Raw genomic sequence first — 23,231 nt, forward strand, 5'->3', positions numbered from 1 at the left:
GGGCGGGGAGGGCGGGGGGGCCCTGGGGGCCGTGTGTTCCGATTCATGGGGAGTGTTGAGACCACCGCACCAATAAACGCCTTTTTCCAAAGTCTCTGCCTGCAGCTGTCAGTGTCATTAGGAGTTGGGAGTGGAGGGTATGGGGACATGGATCTCTGGAGGTGCCTCCCCAGCGTCATTCCCACCCCCCACTCTCTCTTTGGGGCCTTTAAATTGGCCCATTACAGCAGTGGCCCCTAATTGGCTTAAGCCACTCCCCAGAGCCCATCTCCCACCACAAGTGGCTCAGAGATGGGCACACGGCCCAGCCGGGCTACGGAGGGGGTAGATTCATGAGGAGTGCTGAGTCTGCTGGATAACAGGGCTCCAGGATGCACGGCGGGCATCTGCAGGGTCACTGGGTCGTAACCTGAAACCAACCGCCTCCATATTTCTTGCTGCCATTTATCTTGTTATCTGTAGCCAGGAGAATCCCCACTGGTGTACCCCAAATTCTCAGTGAGATAGCTGACATGCAGGAGAGAGCAGCAGCGAGCCCAGCCCTTCACTGGCACCAAAACATCTATCAGTCAACAAATAATTTATTGATCGCCTGCTGTGTGCCAGGCTTTGTGATAAGTGCTGAGATAATGTGTGGTTTCTGCCTCTGTGACGCTGTCAGCGTAGAGCTGGAACCTAAGCTACACATAATGATGTGTTTACATGTGAGGAGGGAAAAGTTCAGGGGCTCTGGGACCTAACCCATGACCAAAGAGAGGTGAGGGGAAAGATGGTCTGTGGTAACGGCTACCTGGGAGCTGATGATCGATATGGGGAAGACAAGTGGCCAGACAGAGTGAATCCAGGGACAAAGGCCTGGAGGGGGAGAAACGCTAGGGAGGGGCTGGGGTTGTGGCTCAGCGGTAGAGCGCTCGCCTAGCACCTGCGAGGCCCTGGGTTCGATCCTCAGCACCACATAAAAATAAATAAAGGTATTTAAAAGAAAAAGAAACGCTAGGGAGCAGGGTTAGTCCTGGGAAGAGGGTGATGAAGGCCAACAGGCCAAACCACAAGACCTTGGAGGTCCTTGAGGAGTTTAGATAAAATCTAAAGAGTCTAAAGAGAAGAATGAAGCCTGGGAGCTGGAGGGGGTGTGGCCCAGAGGAGGCAGACAGGAGACCACTTCAGGGAACCTGGACAGGCTCCCCTCCAGCTCAGAGGAACACGCCGGCCCAGAGCCGGGGGTTGTGAGAACTGCACTTTTCCAGATGTGCAGGACCTCCTGGGCTGGGTCTACAAACACAGGGTAAGTCTTCTCTGTGACGAGACAGGGAGTCCCACTTTCAGGGCCCAGCCCTCAGTCATAGCTGGCCCTACTTGCTGCTGGATCCTTGCCCCAAAATACCCCGTGAAGAGTGGGGCACTGGCTCTGATCACACCTGCGTGGCTGTCCGAACAGTTCTTGGTCCCCCACCTGGAAAGATGACTGGACTGGGGCTGGTGGCCTGGAAGAGAAGCAAAGTAGGGGTGATCTCAGGAGGCACCCTGGATGTGACATGACTCACCCACATCATTTCCCCAGCCTAGCCCAAACTTTTCAAAAACTAGCTGTCTCTCCCCCTGCCCCCCATATTTGACCACCATTGGAGGGGCTAAGACATGCAGCAGCAACCCAACTTTAATGGGAAACACGGAAATTCCACTGCCTCAGGGAGAAAAATGGAAGGTTTGACCAATTTTTATGAAAATCAAAGGAGGCCTCACCTCATTCTCCTTTGGAGAAGATACTAGGATGCACACTTCTGTTAGGATACCTAAAAGCTGTGCAGGAAATCCTGTCCAGATTTTTTTTTTTTCTTATTAAGAAATAAGGTTTTACCAACTTTGTAAGCCGACAAACAAAGTTGGAGACTGGAATTAAGAAACGCTCATCTCCCTGAGTATGAAACAAGCTCCGTCCCCATTCTGGGAGGAAATGGGGACAGGTGCACTCACTTGGTAGGCCTTGGCTTTGTTAGAGTCCTTCAGAGGGACTTGGAGGGGCAGTGGCTGTGGGGTCTGTACTGGGCTCACAGTCTGCATCTTCTCCTCTGGAGAGATGACCCCAGGAGCCAAGGCTGCAGGATGCTTCTTTTTCTTTGGCGCCTTCGCTGAGAGAGGAGGCAGAGGAATAGGAACCTGTGATTGGCTGCCCCAACATGCAGACCCAGCCAATAGCAAGGGAAGCTGGGGTGAGAGGCGGGACCTTACTTTGATTGATCTGGAGGTAGGAAGGTGGGACATGCTAGGACTGCGCTGATTGGCTCACTTAGGTCTCCCTTTTTCTAGCCCCTCCCAGTCGGCCTCCTCTGCAGGTTTCCCACTCACCCCGGTAGCACCTCAGGCAGTAGATGCAGAGGAGAAGGAGCGCGACGAGCAGTGCCAGACCTAATAGGGAGCCCAGGACAATGCCAGCAATGGCACCGGGGCCCGAGGTGGGGCCTGGAAGAGACAAACAGAAGGGAGAGAAGTTTCCAAACCCCTAACTCATCCTTCCTGTGAGCATCCCGTGCACTGTCCCTCTCAGAACACAGAACTTGGGGCTGAGCGCTCTCAATTCATTTAACGTTTTCTGAATTACGGACTACCCAGGGCCTGGCAATTCGGCCTCGTGGTGAGGATCCACTGGTGGGCAAGACAGCCCAGATGCCTACTCCATGGGGATTCATCCTAGGAGGGCAGCAGAATAAGGAGCAACAACTAGCATAACGACAGACTGGACTAAGAAGGGAAACAACCCCTGTGATAGACACAATGGGAGGGGAGATGATGTTTAGCAAGGGTGATGGATTAAGGTCTCTAAGAAAGTAACAGCTGAGCAGAGATCTGAAGAATAAGAAGTTAGTCAGGCTAAACCTGGGAAAGGGTGTTTCAAGAGGAGAGAACAGAAAATGAGAAGGCTCAGAGGTTGGGAAGAGCCTTCTGGGTTCAGTACAGGGTAATGTGGGTGAAAGGAGAGAAGGCGAGAGAGAGGGAGAGGGAGAGAGAGGGAGAGGGAGAGAAGGAGAGGGAGAGAGAGGGAAAGAGGGAGAGAGCGAGCCAGAAAGAGGGAACATGGCTCTGAAGACACCCCTATCTTGGACTTCTGGCCCTGGAAGCCATGAGAGAATCAACGTCTGCCATTATAAGTCGCCCAAGTCATGGTACATTGTTATGGTGCCCTAGCAGGTTATCAGAGGGGGAAGACAAGCCACTGCAACAGATTGAGAATGGCTGGCCAGAGTTCTAAGAGGAAGTCCAGGAGAAGATGTCCACGGCCCGACTCACCTGCCTGGTAGACCCGGCTTTGGGATGGAGGCCCTGGCTGGGACCCCAGTCTGGGAAGGATGCGCAAGGTCCAGGCCCTGGGAGTCCGAGGAGGGAGGGGCAGCACAGCTGAGCGCTCCCGAGGCCCCAGGATAAGCAGGGAGATCCAGTCCTCATAGGCTGTGGCTCTGCCCAGTTCAGGTCCCTCTGTCCGTGCCTGGATCACAAAGCTGCTGATCAGGGCCCCACGCTCCACATCCCAAGTCAGCACTGCCGCATCCCGGGCTCTCTGCAGCCTCCATGAGGCGATGGAGGGGCCTGGGGATGAGGGGAGGGGGTGGCTGGATTCTTGGGAGCTAGAGAGGAGAGGGAAAGGGAACTGGACTCCTAAATCCCCTACATGGAGAGCTACATTCCTGTATCTGGAAAGAGGAAGGAGCTAGGGGCCCAGGCTTCTGCTTCTGAGGGAGGAGGCTGGGCCTGGACCCCTGGGTCTGAGGGAGGAGGCTGGGCCTGGACCCTGGGTCTGAGGGAGGAGGGCTGGGCCTGGACCCTGGATCTGGGGGAGGAGGCTGGGCCTGGACCCCTGGGTCTGGGGGAGGAGGCTGGGGCTGGACCTCTGAGTATGAGGGAGGAGACTGGGCCTGGACCCCGGGGTTTGGGGGAGGAGGCTGGGCCTGGACCCCTGAGTCTGAGGGAGGAGGCTGGGGCTGGACCCTGGGTCTGAGGGAGGAGGCTGGGCCTGGACCTCAGGGATGAGAGAGGGGGCCTGGACATACTCCTGGGTCTGGGAGAGGAGGAGGTGGGAGACTTAAATTGACAGGTTCTTGGAATGGGCGGGGCTCACCAATAAGGGTAATCTGGTCGACCCCAGTACCCAGTGCCCCACTGCAGAACACGGAGTAATTTCCCAGGTCCACATTCAGGCTGAAGTTGCTGATGAGAATCGTCCGCCCATCTTGGCTGATTCGCAGGCGACCCCCGCCTCCTGGAGCCAGGGGCCTTCCTTCCCGGGCCCAGGATGCTCGAGAGGGTGGGAGACAGCCAGAAGCCTCCAGAGCCACCTCTGCCTGCCCTGACCTTGTCTCTTGCACCAGCTGATGTAGCAGCACCTCCCTGGGGGCCTCTGTAGGTGACAGAAGCCCAGTTAAAAGTCAAGACCTGCCTAGTGTGGTGAGGCCCGCCTGTAATCCCAGCAACTCAGGAGGCTGAGGCAAGAGGATCACAAGTTCCAGACCAGCCTGGGCAACTTAGAGAGACCCTGTCTCAAAACAAAAAATAAAAAGAGCTGGGGATGTAGCTCAGTGGTATAACCATCCAGGGTTCAATCCCTAGAACTGGGAGGAAAAAAAAAGGCAAGACCGTATTCTCCACTGGAATAATAAGTCCCGTGTCCTTCCATAAATCAAATAGTGGTGAACCCAGCGCTGTGGGGGAACTGCCCATTCACTCTCTCATTCATTCATTATCTGATATCCCCAGCAAACACTTAACTGAACATATGTTATACATGGACAAGGGCTGGGAAGCCCATTATGCTCAGCTAGTCATTACTTTGAAAAAAATAAAAATAAAAAGATTAATGTATCTTTCTAAATATAGGGACTGCCCTGTTCCTGAGACCAGGGGGAAAACCCTGTCCCTGCCCCCTCCCCACCTTGGAGTACAGAAAAAAAACCTTGTTGCCTCTTTAGGTTCAAAGAAAGTGAAGTTCTGCCCTTTCCTGGAGTAGAGGGAGATTCTCCCCGCCCCACAAGTCCCAAAGGACCAAAGGAAAGTTCCCTTCTCTCGAAACAGCAAAGCCCTGCCTCTCTCACCCGGGGTGACAGTGCAGGTGCGCGTGGCCACCAGGTGGCGAGCAAGGCAGACGACGGGGACTCCACTGAGCTGGGGGTGGGCGGGAACCACCGCCAGGAGCTCGGAGGGCTCCGGACCCGCGCGCACGCCGCGGGGGAGACCTTGGAACTGCAGGGAGGCTGCAGGTACCCCGCCTGGCCACGAGCAGCGGAAGTGGAGGCTGCGGTCCCCAGGACCCCCTTCTACCGAGCACTTTGGGGGCCCGAGGGGCAGATCTGCAGAGAAGTAGAGATAAAGGACGGAGTCGGTCTCCCCACCTTCTCCAGGGCTGCCTCTCCATGCTCGGACCCCACCACTTCTTTACCTAGCCCCGCCTCAGAGGTGCAAATCCTGTCCCTTTCTCTGGCTGACTCAGCTCCCTTTTCCCAGTAATCCCCGCTAAGCGCGCAACTCCTGAACGCCCCCCTTTCCTAAAACTGCAACTTCACACACTGATTCTTTCCACACGTAACCCAGCCCTTTCCTTTCTAGCTCCACTCTCTCCCAGGTCACCCCGCCCCCTCCTGGGTTACTCCACGAGACGCCTCCCCTTTTCCTAGGTAGCTCCGCCCTCCCGGGTGGACCTAGCCTCCTTGTCTTGTGACTCCACCCCCTTGGCCAGGTAACTCTCCCTTGGCTGATACCACTTGCTGGCCCAAGCAACTGGGTCCCTTCCCTTCCCTTTCTAATCCCACTCTGCGCCGTCCGCCGTCTCCTCCTTCTGGTTCCGCCCTTTCTCCTAGGCGTTCCCGCCCCTTCTACCAGCAATCGCCGCCCCCCGCCCCGCCGCGGGCCCCACCCAACACCACCACAGCTGTCCCAGCTCCTCCTGGCTGGCCCCGCCCCTCCCCAGCTGGCCCCGCCCCAGCTGTGGCGCCCCAGCCGCTTTCACCTGCCACCGTAAGGTTGAGCAGCGAGCGGCGCCGGCTGCCAGTGCGCGGGTTCGCTGCGAGGCAGGCGTAGGCGCCCGCGTGGCCTGGCCCGACGGCTGGCAGCAGGAGGCGCGGCCCCGCGGGCACTGCGGCCTCGGCCGGGTCCGCCAGGCTCCACGTAATGTCAGCCGGCGGCCGCGAGGCGGCGGTGCAGCGCAAGGTCACGTTGCTGCCCGCAGTGACATACAGGTCCGGGGCGGCGTCTCGACTGGAAGACGCTGTGATGACCGGCGGATCCGGACCGTCTGGGGGAAGAGGGAGTCGGGATTGGGCTCAACCGGGGCGTCTCCAGAAATCCCGAGAGCAGGCCACTAGTCCTGTTCTCTCCTGGGATTCCAGAGTGACTCCTAGCCGGCTCAAGGCAGCCCCCACTCACAGAAGACGCTGACGTTGGCCGCAGCCTCGGTGTGGCCGAAGGGGCTGCGGACGCGGCAGGTGTACCGCCCATGGTCGCTGCGCACAGGGCGAGCGATGAGCAGCTGGTCGCCCTCTGCGCGGATCCGGGACGACTCTGCTCCCTCAGAATCCGCTGCATTCAGAGCACGGCCGTCTCTGGTCCAGCTCAGCTGCCCACAGCCTGGTTTCCAGCCCACACAGCGCAGCCGGAGCTCCGCCGCCCCCTCCTCCGTCTCTGGGGTCTCTGGCTGCACAGACAGCTGGGGTATGGGCTCTGGAGAGGGGCAATGCCCTTAGGATCCGTTCAAGGAGCCAGGCCCCAGTACTCACTCTCTTATTCCCAGGACTTCGCCCCCAGCCACCGCCTCCTTTTAGCCGCAGGAGTCTGGTTATCCGTCCCTTCCCTTTCCTCTCCTTGACCCATGATGTCTCCTCCCTCCAACCCAGGAGTCCAGTCCCAGCGGCTCCTCACTCAGACCCAGGGGTTCGGTCCCCAGTCCTTGCTCCGTCAGACCCAGAGTACAGGCCCCAGCCCTCCTCCCTCAGACACAGGAATTCAGGTGCTCCCTGCCCCAGTCTTGATCTAGGTCCAAGCTTCCTCAGCACCCCTGTCTCGGTCCATTGTCCCTTTGGGGAGGAAGCATCCTTACAACAGAAATGGCTTGCCCAAATGTCTCAGCAGCCTGCACTTGTGACTCCAGGGCCCACTTACCATACACATTGACTGTGAACTCCTGAATCTGCCGAGAGACCCCACCCCGGATGACTTCAGCTGTGTAGACCCCGGCATCATCCAGCTGGGCAGAGGCAAGTTCCAGCCCCCCTCGGGCCTGGTCGAATCTCAGGCGGTCTCTGTGTGCAGGGTCCAGGCTGATCAGAGGAGCCCCTGGCCCCAAGCCCCCAGCTGCTAGCACCTTGGAGCTTCTTCGCCAAACTACCAGAGGGGCAGGAGGAACAGGGCTGGGGGCTGGAGCCAGGGAGAGTCGGATGGTAGTCCCCACCAGCACAGCAAGAGGCCCCCCAACCTGCTGGGGGAAGCTTGCAGCTGAGTGGGTCTCCAGAGGAACTTTGGATTGGGGTCTCTGGGCAGAGAATTCAAGGTCCCGATTCTCAGAGGGGAGTTTTGAATCTGGGGCCTCAACAGTCACTTTGGAGTCAGGAAATTGAGCAGAAATGTTTGAAGTTGTGGTCTTAACAGAGAAGGAAGGCACAGGACTTTTGGCAGGAAACACTTCTGAACCAGGAATCTTAGAGAAGGTGGGATGGGGGCTCAAATGTTGACCCTCGGCAGAAATATTTGACCAGAGGGACTCAGACACATCATTTGAATTTCGGGCCTTGGGAAGCCAGTTGGAATCAGGAACTTCAGCAGAGGCTTGTGAATCCAGAGAGAGTTTTGGAAAGTTCTGGCTGGGGGGTTTGATGGAGGGAACTTTCGAGCCCAGGTCGAGGGAGGAGCTGGCTGAGTCCAAGAAGGAGGCGGAGGTAAAGTTGGTTTGCTGAAGTCCAGAAGTGGCTCCCAGGGCAAGCATCCTTAACGGAGGGGCTGCAGAGGAGAGGTAGGAGGGGTGGGCTTTGGGGGAGGCTGCTAGGAAGGGGGCTGGTGGGGAAGGGGTCAAGAAAGGAACTTACCCAGGAGTAGGAAGAGCAGCAGAGCCTGCAGGATGTCCATGGTGCTGGCCGCACCCCTGAGAGGACACTGGAGAGAGATCCAGGGCCGGCATCTGTCCCTCCTGGGTTGGACAAGTCCAACAGGACTGGTAGCTTAGCTTCCTGGGCGGGGAAGGGAGCCAGACCCAGCAGGAGGTGCCAGGGTCCCCCTGGCTGAACTGGTGGCTAAGCCGCCCACCCCACCCTACTTGTTGTCCTCATAGGCTGGCCCTGCCTGTGGGGAAACCCAGCCCTATCCCTGCATGTTCTACCCACAAGGGGAGAGGGGGAGAACAGAGTCCCAGCTGAAAAGGAGGTAGCAGACATGTCGGGCAAATCCAGGAAGGCTTCCCAGAGGAAGGCAACGCGGCCTCACATCCGATGGCCTCCCCTCAGCTCAGACTTCCTCCTCCCCAGCCTTCTGGCCTCTGCTCCCTCTGTCCTGCCTGTAGCCTCTGATATCCACATCTGACCCTGCTCCCCGCTGCTCCAGATCATCCCAGGGTTCCCTGTTGCTCTCAAGTCCCTAGTCCTACCTACCTCTCCTGAGACCCATGGAGCCGGATTTCTGTGTCTTCCAGGCCCTCACGAGCCCTGCATCCCCATGTACTCAGCATCCTCCCCCTGGTTTTCCACTTCCGGGATGGTTCCATCTGAATCTCAGGGCCCAGGCCCCAGCACAGGAAGGCCTATCTTTTCCAACTGTCCTCTTCCCCACCCCCCAGGCTCCAGTCCCCTCCAGTCCACCTGAGGGTCTTGCCACACCCAGAACTGCTGCTGCTCTCCCCTGCTTACAACCCTGCCTGGCTCCCCAGTACCCTCTGGAGAAGCCCAAGCTCCTCAGCGGACCCAGCCACTCCCACCGATCCAGCACCCACTCTGAACCTGCCGCCATTCCTATGCCATCCTCACTCCCCAGTCTTTGCCTGTGCTACTTCCTCTACCTGGCATGCTATCACTCACTATCCCCACCCTTCAATCTGGCTAAACTGCAACTTGTCCTTCAGGTCTTACCTTATTAAGAACCATAATGATAATTACCATTTACATTGTGCCAGGAATCTATCACGCTGAATCCTTCTAAATGCCCTCTGAGCTGGGTGGGAGTCTTTATCCTCACTTTACAGAAAAGGAAACTATGGCTCAGAGAGGACAAGGGAACTGCAGGAGGTTTCACAGCCAGAAAAGGAAGTTGGGCTTGGGCCCAGGATGGTCAGAAGGCTCATTCCTGCTACCCCATACTGGGCTTAGTGCCTCAGTTCAGCTCCCAGTCCTCCCAGACCTGGCATAATCTTTGCCATGCTGATAATAATCATGGCAATAATACACGTTGAGCATTTTCTGTGTGCCAGGTGTGGTTCTGGAAATGCTACATAAGTTACCTTTTTAAAACCCCTGAGGTAGGCTTTGTAGCTTAAGGATGGTGCAAATTTGACCCTCCTGCCACTAAGAGTGAGGTCTATGTTCCTTCCCCTTGGGTCTCAGCAGGCTCTGTCATTGCTAGATCAGAAGATTTGGAGAGTCTGGTGTGGTGGCCCACACCTGTAATCCCAGTGATTCAGGAGCCTGAGGCAAGAGGATTTTAGGTTCAAGGCCAGCTTTGGCAACTTAGTGAAACTGTCTCAAAAAATAAAAAGGGCTGGGGATGTAGCTCAATGGTGGAGCCCCTGGGTTTAATACCCAGTACCAAGGGAAAAGAAAGAAAAGAGGTCCAGAGAAAGTGAACTGGGGCCACTTCCTGCTTCTAGAGGCTGGCCAGCTCCACTTCCTGTTCCGCAGAATACTCCCTCTTGGAACCCAGCAGCCATGCTATAAGGCCTCTCAAGCAGCCCCAAGGAGAGGGGTCAGGGCCCCTGGTCACAGCCTTGGCTGAAGCCCCCAGGCAGCGGTCAGCTTGGGTCAGGAGTCCCAGCCAGCCTGCTGGCCCTGGAGTGAGACATCTTGGAATGATGCTCTGGCCCCGTTCACACCACCCTGGCTGATGCTACATGGAGACAAGAGCTGCTGAGCCTGACTGAGTTTCAGATCTGTTTCAGATCTGTAAGCAAGATGATCCGTCTGTTGTCTTAAGCCACCAAGTGTTGGGGTAGTTTGCTATGTGGCAAAAAAAAAAAAAAAAAAAAAAAAAAAAAAAAAAAAAAAANAAAAAAAAAAAAAAAAAAAAAAAAGACAAGATATTATTAATTCCATCCTATGAAAGAAGAAACCCAGGCCCAAGGAGTGGTGCCTGCCTCAGGTCCTCCTGGAGCCAGACCCTGGTCAGAGCCGGGGTTTGAACCCTGGTCTCAGGATCCAGAACCCAAGTCCTCCATTGCTGTTACCTTGTATTTTGGCCTGCCAGACAAGGAAAGTGAGGCTCAGACAGGAAGCACCTCACCCAACGCTTCTCAGCAGGTAAAGGTGAGAGGGAGGATTTGAAAGCAATAAATCCAACTGTAGGCCCTGGGCTCTTCGTCTCACTGACCAGAACCAGAGCCTCCAATCTCAATCCTTCTTGTGTCCCAAGTCTCAATAGGGATCTGGTACCAGGAGGCCCAGCAAACACTCTGAGCTCAGAGTCCTTCTCACTGACCTCACTGATAGTCCTTCAACACTCAGCTTGAATGAGGCTCCCTGGGGAGCGTCTCTGACCCCACAGGCCAGGCCAAGTGCCCCAGCTAGGTTCCAAGCCCTGTGTGTCTCCACATCTAGCACCCATCACCCTGTATTACAGCTGCCTTTGCCAGCGTCTGTCCCCTTCAGTACAGAGGCATCTCAAGGGCAGGACTATATGTTACTCACCTGGCTTCCAGAATTGCTCTGCACAGGGCCAGGGACACAGGAGATTTAAGTAAATATTTGTTGAATGAATCAAAGAGCAGACCTCCAGAGAATGAGGTAACAGAGACAGGCATTAAGAGGGTCACAGTTTTATTGCTGAGTTTCAGGGAGGGATCAAATCCGCCCCACCTCCCTCAGCTTGGCCACCAAGTCCTCGGTGGTCTCCACCTTGACACCGGCTGTACGCTGAGGTGGGTCCTCCACGCTGACCACAGAGATCTTGGAAGTCAGGTCCACGCCCAAGTCCCCGGCCTTGATCACTTCGATCTTCTTCTTCTTGGCTTTCTGCACATGGGGAGTTTCAGCTCAGGGGCTGCCGCAGCCCCTGCCCAGCCTCCCACAGCCTCTTCCCCAGGGCGGCCACATCTGCAGAGCCATTCCTATTGGCTGAACCTCTGCCCTTCCTGCTGGCCGGCACACACACACCCTCTCCTGGGCTACACCTGGGTGACCGTTCCTGGGAGCCACCCTGGGGAGCCCTGCACCAGCTGCAAGGTACCCACAGACCCATCCTTTTGGCAATAATGGTTCGATCCTTTGGGCTGGGATGACCCACAGAACCCTTCCTGTTGGCTGGGATGATGCCTGGATGTTCTCTGTTGGCTGGGATGACACAGGGAACTCGTCCTGAAGATGATTAGTGAATTCTTCCTGTTGGCTGAGAGACTGCACGAGCCCTTCCTTGGTAGCCAAGATGGCCTATGCGATAACTTCCTGATGGCAAGGATTACCGAGGGAACCTTCCCTAATGAACCGAGATGACTGCATGGATCCTCTTTGTTTGGCCAAGATTGCCCAGTGAACATTTTCCACTGGCTGGAATGACGAGGAGGACCTTTTCTGTTGCCCACTGAATCTTTCTATTGGGGAGAATTAGCCAGAACAGCCCAGTAGTCACCTCATCACTAGCAGAGATGACCAGCAAACCCACTATCTGCCAGATGACCAGGTGATCCCTTCCTCTGGGTGGGATATCCCTGGGGCCCTTCCCTCCTCAATCCATCCATGACAGAGGCACTGGGCCTGCAGTGTGCTGGCCCATTCCTAGGCCCTCAGCGACCCGCGAGTTGAGTGCTCACCATGATGTTGGGCAACGTGGCATAGCGGGGCTCGTTGAGCCGTAGGTCAGCAGTCACCACAGCTGGCAGCTTCAGGCGTAGGGTCTCCAGGCCCCCATCAATCTCCCTCTCCACTTTCAACTTGTCCCCCTCCAGCGTCACTTGGGAGGCAAATGTGCCCTGGGGAGGGAGAGTGTGGACAGCAGGCAAGGTTAGTCCAAGCTGGGTAGAGAGCGGTCCTCAGCAGGGTACGTCATGCCATGCTGAGCAGAGTCAGGGAAGAGGGTGGCAAAAGACGGAGTCCTGCACAGCACAACTGGGGAGGGAGCCACAGAAAGGGACCTCAAAAGTCCAGGAGGGGTCCCACTTCCCCTGGCCCTGCTGGATAGGAGTCCCCACAGTAATGACAGTGAGCGTGTGCGAGTGCTGGGCCCTGCTCCAGCCAGTTCACGTGTATTAAACCATCGCGTATCAGAGAGTCCAGGAGGCACATGCCACAGCTCAACAACAGGTGCCCGTCACCCACAGAGTAACTCCTGAAGCTGGCAACCAGCTCCCCAGGGGCTCTGTGAGGTTTCTCCACCGGCCCAAAGCAGAACAAGGTGAGCTCACCTTGGTCCTTAAACGGCCCTCTGGGACCCCATCCTCTGGCCGAGGCCGCTTGGGCCTGAATCCACGTCTCCTCCCCTGCTGGCCGACACCCCACACGCCTCTGCTTAGCTGACCTGCTCCCTCCTTTCACTCGTTCACTGGATTCATCTTTCAGGTGACAGTTTGGGCATCACAGAAGCAGCCTCACCCAGTGCCCCTGTGAGCCAGGCTCTGGGGACACACCGTGAACACGACCAATCGCCCCAGCCTTGGGGGACATGTACGGCAGTGGGGAGGATGGCCAGCACCAGGGAGGAAGGCGACTTCAAGGGCTGCCCACGTGAGGATAAATGCTTCGGAGAAAATTAAACAGGAGAATGGTCAAGAACTGTGCTGTTCCCTCTGGTCACTGCTGGCCACCAGGGGCTACTAAACCTAAGAAATGTGGCTGGTGCAGCTGAAGAATGGAACTTCAGATTTTAATTTTAATTAATTAATTAAAATTTAAAAACAGATATTTGATACATTATCATGAGTGTGGAGATGTGTGCGTCCTTGTGTCAAAACCTGTCCACTGCACGCTTTAGATGTGTGCAGGTCACTGTGGGCAGAGCTGTATAAGCCCTGAGCCTCACAGAGTTACTGGGAAACTTCAGCCTGTTGGCACCACGTGGGCACGTGAACTGCTTTAGAAGTCCAAATTAAGTATTTCTGATGAAACTCAACATCTGGACTGAAATGTGGTGCAAACATAAGATACATCCTGCATTTCGAAGACTTGGTACAGAAAATAATAAAAAATGTAAAATATCTCAGTATTCTCATATTGGTTACGTGCTGAAATGACAGCATTTTATATATGATGGGATTACATTAAACATTAGAAAAAGTAACGTGTCTGTTTCTTTTCTTTTGATACTGGAGATTGAACCAGAGGTGGTTTACCACTGAGCCACATCCCACATCCCACATCCTCAGTCCTTTTCATTTTTTATTTTGAGACAGGGTCTCGCTCAGTTGCCTGGGATGGGCGGGAACTTGCATCATCCTGCCTCAGCTCCTGAGCTGTGGGGTTCTGGCCACGCACCACTATGCCTGGCTTGTGGCTTCTTTTTACATTTTCAATGTGGCTGTGGGAGACTTAGAACTACTTGGCGTAATTCTAAATTTACTTGCACTGCCATAGATGGGGACCAGAGAGGCAGGGCTGAGGGGACCTGAGGATTTCATGCAGGGTAGACAAGCGGAGATCCAGAGGCAGAGAGGAAGGAAGCCATGCAGCCATCTGAGCAGACAGGGTCCCAGGAGGAGGGAAGGGCAAGGGAAACGCCCCGAGACAGGCTGAGCTCCGGGATGAGGCCCTCAGCTGTGCTCCCCAACCCAGCCCCACCTGCGGCCAGTCCAGAAGTCCAGCTGTTATCTGCCCTGTCTGGTTACAGTCATCGTCGATGGCCTAGTGGGGGGAGAGAGAAGACTACGATCAGTGGAGCTTCTCATGTCCATTCAGGCCTCTGCTAGAACAGGAGTCAGCAAACTTTTTCTATATTTCTAAACATTTTAGGTTCTGTGAGTCTTACAGTCTCTGTCATGACCTCTCAGCTCTGCCCTTGCACTGCACAAGGAGTGACAGGTAACATATAAATGAATGTGTGCGGGTGTTCTAACAAAATCATATTCACAAAATAAATAGGTTATGTCGTGGGCCATAGTGTGCTGACTCCTGCTCTAGAACAGTCCCCTCACATGGGTGCAGAGCAAACAGTCGCTTGACCAGGAACACGGGTGTGCCCCAGCATTCCCAGAGCGAAATCTTTGCCCTCTGTACAAATACTCACAGAAGCCTCTGTGAGCCAGGCCCTGAGCCAGCCACATGGGAAGTTGGATGAACAAGATCTGGGCCAATGAGAACCATCTATCCCCGGACCCCTGTGACTGGTTCAGGCATGGGCTTGTGACTCAAACTGGGCAGTGGCCAGCCCAGGGAGCTCTGTGGAGCGCTTGGGAAAGAGGCTCTCTGCCTTCTGCTGGGTCACTTAGTCAGTGGGATGTGAGCTGGAGATGCAGACAGAGCAGAGGCAGAGGAGCAGGGCCGGGTGCTAACACATAACCCCGGATCAGGCTGCACCACGTGAGTTACACGAGCTAAGGAACTGGCTATCTGGCTAAGGCCAGTGTGAGCTGTGATTTGGCTGCCCAGATTGAAAGCACCCTGACCAGTTCATCTGGCATCTCCCCAGCGGGAGGCCCCAGCCCCAGGAACTGAGTCAGAGCCACAGGAAACGCACAGGCTTCAACACGGCAGGTTGCCAACACGTGCCAGGGAGCGGATGTGGGACCTGGGCAGAGCCACACGGGCCTGTTTCCTGGCCTTTTTTCGGGTGGCCTCTGCCCCAGCCCACTCATTTGCTCTTGGGCCCCTCTCTTTGGGGTCAGCTGTCTGTTCTCTACTGATTTCCGCAGGGCCGGGAGGACCCAGGGGCGGTCTGCATCTGCCTGGCTCCGCTTCTTCCCTGGAACCCCACCCCTCTGAGCTTCCTGTGCCCTGTCACCTCCGCTCCTGCTTCACCTCAGCCTCTGACCTTCCTTCTCAGCAGCCACGCCTCATTCCCTCTGCCCTCACTCCCCGCAGCCTGTCATCCACCTCTGCTCCTCCCCTGGGTAAGGCCACCAGGTTGGCCTCCAAGGGGATAAACGAGGATGATACCCCAAGGAAGGCAGTGTCCCTGGGGCCCTGAGGGAACACCTGCCTCAGCTGAGTGCCAGGCCTCCAGTGTCCCCTCCAACGGCAGCCCATGGTCTGTGTGCACTGAGCCGGCCCCACTCCCTCCTGCTCACAGGCCCCTGTGGCTCCCCAGTGCCTACTAAAGGCCCAAGTCTCTGATTCAAGCCCAGACCTGTCTCCCGAGACTGCCTCCTTGTGTCCCCCAGGTGTCCCTGGCTGTCACACTCCCTGAGTAGGGGTCACAGGATCTTCCAGGGTTCCTCACCTGTGTTACCAGGCCAGACCAGGCCCTGTCCCTCCCTCACTCCCCGGGCCTTGGCCCCACCTCCCCCTTGACCTCCTTCTAACGCCTGCACCAAATCCTCAGTGTCTGCAGCTTCAGCCTCACTTCAGAGGGCTCCAAGGGATCTTTATGACACCCAGAGTGACCTGCCCTCCCCTGCTCAACCTCTGTCAGGGAGATGGCCAAGGCCGAGCTGCTCAACCTGGAATGTCTGAACTCCCGGACCACCAGCAGTGTCACCTTACACCCCCACCTGAGTGGAGCAGGTGGAGCGGGAGGAGCTGGAGACCTACCTGCTTGCCCAGCAGCACCAGGTTCACCTTCTCCTTCTCGGCCAGCTTGGCCAGGACCCGAGCCACCTGCAGGGGACCCAGGCGCTCCGCCTCCGCAGCTGGCACCTCCACATGGATGCCTCGGTCTGCTCCCATGGCCAGGGCAGTGCGGATGGTCTCCTGCCAGGGAAGGAGGGGCTCGTGTGGTTTCTTTCATGAGATGGACCGAGAAACCTGGACCCAAGACCCTCCTCCCTCAGACCCAGGGGTCCAGACCACCCCCAGCGACCTTGCACACCTGGCACTGTGTGGGGCCACAGCTGACAGCAATGACCTCCTTCACCAGCTTCTTCTCCTTGAGCCTTACGGCCTCTTCCACAGCAATCTCACAGAAGGGGTTCATGGAGTGCTTCACACCATCAGTGACCACGCCCGACTTGTCCGGCTTCACCCGAATCTGCCCAGCAGGAGGGGAAGGGCAAGATCAGTGGGAGTCAGGTAGGACCTTGGGACCAACCCTTTCATGGGTAGATGGGGACAACAGTGGCCCACACAGCTCCAGGGCCAGGGCAGGGTTAGAATTTCAGGTGGGAGCTGGGCACAGTGGCACACACCTATAATCCCGGCCACTTGGGAGGCTGAGGTAGGAGGATTGAGTTCAAAGCCAGCCTCAGCAAAAGCAAGGTGCTAAGCAACTCAGTGAGACCCTGTCTCTAAATAAAATACAAAATAGGGCTGGGATGTGGCTCAGTGGTTGAGTGCCTGAGTTCAATTCTCAATACTCATCCCCACCCCCACAAAAAAAAAGAATTTACAGGGAGGACACTGCCTCTCATTCAGACCATCCTGAGCACCAGGGACATCCAACGTGATTATCACCATTGGGTCTCTGGCCCTCAGGTCTGGCAGAGGGTTTCTCAAGCTTTGTTTGCTTTTGCCACAGGGAAAGATGAATCTGCCACACCCTCAAGTGTATCAGAAGGCCCACCTGCACACCCTCACACGAGCACCTGAGTGTCACGTTCTGTGGCATTACCCACCTTGCTATGCACCCCACCCCATGACACACCCCGTTCTCACTAAATACCAGCCCTCTTCCTTTTATCCTCAAGCGTCGTCTTCACCCAATCTAGAAAACCCCAGCGCGGAAGGCCTCTCTGCCTGACAGGTGAGGCGGTGGGCCTCCAAGGCCCTCTCACCCCTCTCCACGTGGCCTGTCTGCACTGAACGGTGCCATGTGCTGGCCCACACGGCACTCTGGGTCACTGCTGTGTCCAGGGCTGCAGTGTGAACTGGGGCTCCTGGTTCTGGAGGCCAGAAGTCCAAGACCAGTTCATCAGCCTGAGATCAAGGCGGAGGCCGGGAGGGCAGGCAGGGCACTCTCTCTGGAGGCCCCAGGGGAGGATCTGCTCCCTGCTCTTCCAGGTCCCACGGCTGCCTCACTTCATCTTCAAGGCCAGCACCTCCACCTGTCTGCAAGTGGCCTCTCCTCTGTGTGTCAAATATCCCTGGGGCCGCTCTAGCACAAGAACCCCTGAGATGGTATTTAGGGCCCACCGGGCACTCCAGGAAATCAAGTTGTGTGATGCATAGCATCTGGACGGGCCCTCCTCAGTCCAGGGCTAGGGATGGACTCCTCAGGGCCATTTCCTAGCCATCCAGTCCTCTGGAGAGCAGTCAGAGACATTATTGGCCACCACAGTGCAGGAGCACCGTGCCCAAGCCCTGCTTTCAGTGACTGCACATGTCCTGATGTGTTCATTCTGGCCACAGCCCACAGAGGGAGGAGATGTCATCATCCCATTGTGCAGACAAGGAACCTGAGGCTCCAAGTTGAAGCATCTGGCTGAGGTCAGCACCAGGTCTGTCATGTGTACTGGGCCCCTGTTGTATCTCCTGACGTTGCCACGTCCAGGGAGCGGAGGGAGGGTGATGGGACCAACTAGGGAAAGCCTCATTGGAGTAGAGGTACTCAGGCTGTGATCTGAAAGATGAACTGACCAGGTGGACTGCAAGGGACAAGGGTTCCAGGAGTGGCAGGAGCAGGTGCCAAGGCCCTGAGGTAGGAAGGTGCAGGAAGAGTTTGTGGAGTCAAAGGAGACTTAGTGTGGCCAGTGGGGAGCAGGATGCCATCAGGCTGGAGAGGACAGCAGGGGCTAGACCATTGTGACAGGCATAGTGATGGCCTTCCAAAGTTGTCCATGTCCTGAGGAACCTGAGAATGAGAACTTATATGCAAGAGGCCCTTTATGGGTGTGACCAAATTGAGTTTTGAGATGGGATATTGGCCTGGGTTACCTGGGTGGGCCCGGATGTAATCATAGGGGTCCTTATAAATGGAAGAGGGCGCTGACAGAGTGAGTGTCCAAGTCATAGAGAGGCCAGAAGATGCCCCGCTGCTGGCTCTGCAGGAGGAGGAGGAGGGGCCTCCCTCAGGGATGAGGTGGTCTCCAGAAGCCGGGAAGGCAGAGACACGGGCTGTGCTGGAGCCTCGAGAAGGAACGCAGCCCTGCGGACGCCTTGATTTCAACCTGGGGCCTCCAGAACTGTAAGGGGATGGCTTTGTGGCACCTATCTCGCCATCGCAGCCACAGGAGACAACTGCGCAGGCCCAGGAGGAAGCAAGGCGCTGGGCCTTGGCCTAAGGACCTCAGGGCAGGGCAAAGAGGCGGTCAACTGGAGTCAACTGGAGTTTTCACAGGTCATTCTGGATTCTTGGTGGGGGAAGTTGAAAGTGACAAGAGAAAGTGGGAGACAGGCAGCTGTTAGTCACTGACTTTAGAGAAGACAGCGGCTCAGACCACTGTGAAGTGGAGACGAAGAGGTAGTTGGACTCGAGGATTTGAAAGGGAACTGAAAGGCCCTGGGGCTGTATGGAAAGATGGGAGAGTCGAGGCCTTGTGTTGCTTTAAGTAATGGTGCTTTAGAACCAGAGGCAAAAGATTCAGCGATACATTTCTAGGTTTGCTCTTAAGGGGGCAACAGACTGAACTTCTACAAAAACAGCCACGATCCTCGATCCTTGCAGGCAACACCCCCAGGGTTCATATGCATTAACTCCCATCCCTGTCCTGCCATCCTGAGAGGTTGGTCACTGCCATTACCAGACTCATTTTACAGTGGGGACAACTGAGGCAAAGAGGCAATGTGTCTTGCCCCAGGTCATGCAGCAAGAAAGTGGCAGGATCAGGGATCTGACCCCAAGACCGTCTTGGCATGGGGTGGCTCTGGAAGAGGCTGAGTTGGCTTTAGACAGCCAGCCTTCGGGTTCGTGCCACTACATTTGACAGGGTTTAGACGGTGTGATTTCAACAGCCCCTCCTGGACACAGGGCAAGGACTCATTTGCTTCTGTCCTCTAGCCTTCTCTGTCTAGCATGGTAGGAAAGGGTACAACCTGGGACCCAGAGCAAGCAGCACAGCAAGGCCGGGTGTAGGGACTGTGGCCAGTGAGCAAGGCCAGCCACAGACTGTTGCTCTAGGACTGGGGCTCTGAACCCTTCAATAAGGGAGCTCCTGGACCGATGGAGAAGAGTCCTGAGGAGGGGGTATGTGCGCCCCGGCAGAGGAGGAGGCAGGGGGCATAAGTATGGGGAGTGGAGGAAAGTGGGGAGCCAAGGTGCATTCTCACCCAGAACTGGGAGAGGGTGGGGCTGGTGGGCCCAAGGTGGAAACAGCCTTCCTGGGCTTCAAGTTCCTGTCCTGAAGCCCAGCTGGGAATGTAGCTCAGGGGTAGTGCACCTGCCTAGCACTGTTCAAGGTCTTGGAGCAACGCAGGAGGCTGAGGCAGGAGGATGGCAAGTTCAAGGCCAGCCTGAGCAGCTTAGCAAGACCCTGTCTCAAAACAGAGAAAGGGCTGTAGATGTAGCTCAGTAGTAGAGCACCCCTGGATTCAATCCCCAGTACAACAATCAGTCGATAAATAGAAAATGAAGCCCAAATTACGCATACAAAATTGCCCCAGCCTTGCCTCTCCTGGGCCCCTAAAAGAGGCCTCCAATGGCTTCATGGAAAATGTATTCCTGGCCAAGGCTGGGCATCAATGGTTGCCAACTGCCTCTTAAGAGCAGAATAAGTGGCTAAATGAACCTCCACTCCTGCACTACCAATAGTGACAGTACCTACTCCATGACAGTCAACACAAACTTTGTGTCAGGTGCTGTCCTAAGAGCTTACTCCATCTTCACTACCACCAACCAAACAGGTACTACCATCATCCCCATTGTACAGAGGGGGACACGAGGTTCAGAGTGGCTAAGTAACTTCCTCAGGGCCATGCAGCAGGAAGTGGACCCAAGCAGCTGGTCTGGGAGTCAAGGCTCTGAAGCATTCAAGTAGCGTAGCTGCCACGACAGACACACCAGACAGACTCCAACTTCCAGGAGGAGTGGACAAAATGCTGAAGTAATAAATGTAATGTGATAAGAGTATGGCAGCGGGTACAGCAAAGAGGGGGACAGAGACTCTGGGGCTGTAATCTTGAGGGGACCAGGGAAGGCCACAGAGAAAGTGATCTTTGAGCAAAGACTTGATGGAGATGAGGCAACTGAGGGATGCGGGAAATAGATGGGTCAGACCTGGTCCTCCCCGTGGGGAGCTGCCAGTCTGGGGATGATGGCAAACAGAGGATCACAGTCCAGTGTGAGGAAGGCCAGTGACCACGCCCAGGGGCTTCAGGAGTGTCCAAAGGCACACCAAGGTAGCCTGGGGTAGGGTGGGAGGCTTCCTAGAGGTTGACAAACTTCTGTTATAATCGATGGATCAGAATGAAGCAGGACAGGTAGGGCATGGTGGCACATGCCTACAATTCCAGCGACTTGAAAGGCTAAAGCAGCAGGATTGCAAGTTCGAAATCAGCCTCAGCAACTCAGGGAGGCCCTAAGCAACTTAGCATCACATTGTAGCAAAATAAAAAATAAAAAGGGATGGGGATGTGGCTCAGTGGTTAAATGCTCTTGGGTTCAATCCCCAGTACAGGAAGGAAGGAAGGAAGGAAGGAAGGAAGGAAGGAAGGTAGAAAAAAAGCAGGTGAGCAAGACAGGAGAGGGACACAAGGCCAGGGTGGAAGGTGGTGGAGGAGCAAGAAGGGCACCCAGGGAGAAGGCAGACCACTGGCAAAGGCCCCAGCAAGAAGCAGCCTGGTGCATCAGGAGAGGAGGCACAGGCTGGAGTTGTGGAAGCAGCTGTGGTGAGGGAGGGTCCCACAAGGGATAGAGATGGCTGAACCTGACCATGAGGGTCTCTAATGCCAGGCTGAACAGCCAAGATTTCATACTGAGGGTGCTGGGGAGCCACAGGAGGGCTATGAGTAGGGTCAGCTCTGGATGCAGGAAGGCCCCTAAGGCTAGAAGAAGATGGGCTGGAGAGAAAGGCTGAGTTGGGGGAAAAGGGGAGCCTGGTACTGCAGCCAGATGACAAGAGGAGGCCTGCACAGCAGGAGCCGAGAGGAGATGGAGAGGAGACAATGGGGCAGGGAGAGAAGGCTGAAGATGGGCTGTAGTAGGTGAGGCTTAGGAACGGGCTTGGGGCCTGGTCTGGCCCCGTGATGAGATGGCTAGTAGTGTCTGAATCATTTATTTGTTTCCAAAAGAGCCATAATCAGACCCATCCAGACAGGAAGTAAGAGAGAGCCCTGGGCCAGTGTGGGAGGGGAAGTGGCACTGACCCTTGGGAAACTGATACAATTCTGCATTCACACTTTGCTCTCTGTTCTCTTACCTAACACACCACAGGTACCCATGTGCCAGGCTCTATGCTGGGTGCCACTGCGACCACAGCTGTGTCAAGCATGGTGAGGGAGACACAGCTGACCTAGATAGCCCAGGCCAGGGAGACCAGTGCTGGGGCAGGGGGATAAGTCCATAGGAGTCCAAATGGGGCCCACTGAGGAACAGGCAGAGGTAGGAAGAAATCAGGAGTCAGGTTCCAGGACCTCAAAACAGCATGTCTCAAAACAGGATGGAAGTGACACCCCTGTCCTATGCTGCCTGAGGCATCATCAGGCCAAGTGGCTGCTGAGTGGAGAGAGGCACAACAGAGTCTGGAGCAGGACCTGCCTGGATTTCCTAAGTCTGCTACTTACTAGCTGGGTTATCTGGCAAGTAAGAGAACCTCACAGGCCTCGGTTTCCTTGTCTGTCCCATGGGATTAATAACAGTGGATATAGAAAAGGTTAGGACTGAATGGGTTCATCTCTGTAAAGGACTCAGAATGCCTCCTGGCACAGGGTAAGTACCCACTTAATGCCAGCTGTTCTGATACGTACCCTCCTCCCCAAGTGCCCCAAGCAGGCAGGGGTACTAACAATGGCCCAGCTGCACCCACCCTAAGACCCTGTGTCAGGCAATGCTTGGGGACACAGGTGAGCTCCCAGTCTGATGGGGGGACAGACATGACAGCATTTTAGGTCATGCATTAAGAGAAACTGGCCTGAGAGTCCATGTCTGATTCATCTCTGCCCATACCAGTTTCCCTCTGGGGACAAGCCAGATCCTTAGGGATGCTGCCTACCCCAACCCCTTAAGTGAGTCACTCCCCCAGCTCAGTCAGGTTGGCCCTTTGAACTTTCCTCTCTAACAAACATGTCTCCCTCCTTTCCTAGCTAGAGCTCCCTCTCCCACCTGTGGCTATGAGGGTGAAAGACAGTTCGGGTGTCCAATCGTGCCCTGATGGGGTCTTAGGACATTTGGAGTACTGTAATCAAGCAGGCAGTGGGGTCTAGAGGGTGAAAGCTTGGCTCGTGTGCAAAACCCGAGTCTGAGTGTGGACTCAGAGGACCTGGGCAGGATTCTCGGCTCTGCACCTTCTAGCCGAATGACCTCCTTGTGGCTCAGCTTCCCCGTGTGGTTAAACAGCGACTGTGGCTCTTACAGTCAGTGAGAAATACAGAAAGTAACTCGCTTTGCACAGTTATTAGGAAACTGAGTCCAGAGCGAGGAAAAGGAAATGGTCCGTGCCTTGAAAGGGGTGGATATCAGAACCTAACAGCCCTTGATCTTTGCCCCCAGGTGTGACTTTGACGTTCGGGGGACAGCGGCAGCGATCAGAGGCTACGAGAAGATCCCCGTACAGTGCGTTCGTGATCCCGGAAGCGCAAGGCCGCGGGGCTCAGGGAGTGGGAGAAGGGGGCCCGGTCACCTTCACGGCGAAGTCGATGACCCTCTTGACAGCCACAAGTGCGCGCAGCTCCGCCATCTTCCCGCCGCAGCCACTTGCTGGGTCAGCCAGCACCCGGCCCCTCCGTCGCACCTCCCCGCCCGCCCCGTCTCTGCGCCTGCGCACCTCGCGTCCAGCCAGTCAACCACCACGGTCCCGTTACCCCGCCCCGATAGGGAACCAATCAGAAGGCCAGAGGGAGGGAGCCAATGGGAGGCGGATCCCCAGGAGAGAGGCGGGACCCGGGGCGTGG

General features: G+C 56.0%; 2 protein-coding genes across 2 annotated transcripts; both read right to left on the reverse strand.

Moving 5' to 3' along the window:
- Nucleotides 1–565: 565 nt before the first annotated feature.
- On the reverse strand, nt 566–8,204 carry Vsig10l (V-set and immunoglobulin domain containing 10 like). Its single transcript, XM_015496435.2, has 10 exons — nt 8,061–8,204; nt 7,141–7,974; nt 6,409–6,702; nt 5,993–6,277; nt 5,082–5,336; nt 4,112–4,390; nt 3,286–3,582; nt 2,347–2,460; nt 1,975–2,129; nt 566–1,484 (listed from the first exon to the last, which is right to left on the reverse strand). Exons 1-10 carry the CDS (start codon nt 8,098–8,100, stop codon nt 1,413–1,415), a joined length of 2,625 nt encoding a protein of 874 aa, XP_015351921.2. The 5' UTR covers nt 8,101–8,204; the 3' UTR covers nt 566–1,412.
- Nucleotides 8,205–10,971: 2,767 nt separating this feature from the next.
- Nucleotides 10,972–23,095, reverse strand: Etfb (electron transfer flavoprotein subunit beta). The gene is made up of 6 exons (XM_015496436.2): nt 22,961–23,095; nt 16,123–16,281; nt 15,846–16,004; nt 13,938–14,000; nt 11,978–12,136; nt 10,972–11,183 (listed from the first exon to the last, which is right to left on the reverse strand). Exons 1-6 carry the CDS (start codon nt 23,015–23,017, stop codon nt 11,013–11,015), a joined length of 768 nt encoding a protein of 255 aa, XP_015351922.1. The 5' UTR covers nt 23,018–23,095; the 3' UTR covers nt 10,972–11,012.
- Nucleotides 23,096–23,231: the final 136 nt, after the last annotated feature.

This window comes from Marmota marmota, unplaced genomic scaffold (assembly GCF_001458135.2).
Source record: "Marmota marmota marmota unplaced genomic scaffold, marMar, whole genome shotgun sequence".
NCBI classification, from domain to species: Eukaryota; Metazoa; Chordata; class Mammalia; order Rodentia; family Sciuridae; genus Marmota; species Marmota marmota.

What these genes read in the sequence shown, in the direction of transcription:
- Vsig10l (XM_015496435.2), bottom strand. Translation starts at nt 8,100, where the DNA reads ATGGACATCCTGCAGGCTCTGCTGCTCTTCCTACTCCTGG. An exon ending in AAGCCGGGTCTACCAGGCAG is followed by an intron (nt 2,461 to 3,285) that starts GTGAGTCGGGCC and finishes TGTCTCTTCCAG; the next exon opens with GCCCCACCTCGGGCCCCGGT. An exon ending in ACAAAGCCAAGGCCTACCAA is followed by an intron (nt 1,485 to 1,974) that starts GTGAGTGCACCT and finishes CTTCTCTTCCAG; the next exon opens with GCCACCAGCCCCAGTCCAGT.
- Etfb (XM_015496436.2), bottom strand. Translation starts at nt 23,017, where the DNA reads ATGGCGGAGCTGCGCGCACTTGTGGCTGTCAAGAGGGTCATCGACTTC. An exon ending in TCATCGACTTCGCCGTGAAG is followed by an intron (nt 16,282 to 22,960) that starts GTGACCGGGCCC and finishes CCTGCTGGGCAG; the next exon opens with ATTCGGGTGAAGCCGGACAA. An exon ending in TGGTGCTGCTGGGCAAGCAG is followed by an intron (nt 14,001 to 15,845) that starts GTAGGTCTCCAG and finishes TCCCCCCACTAG; the next exon opens with GCCATCGACGATGACTGTAA.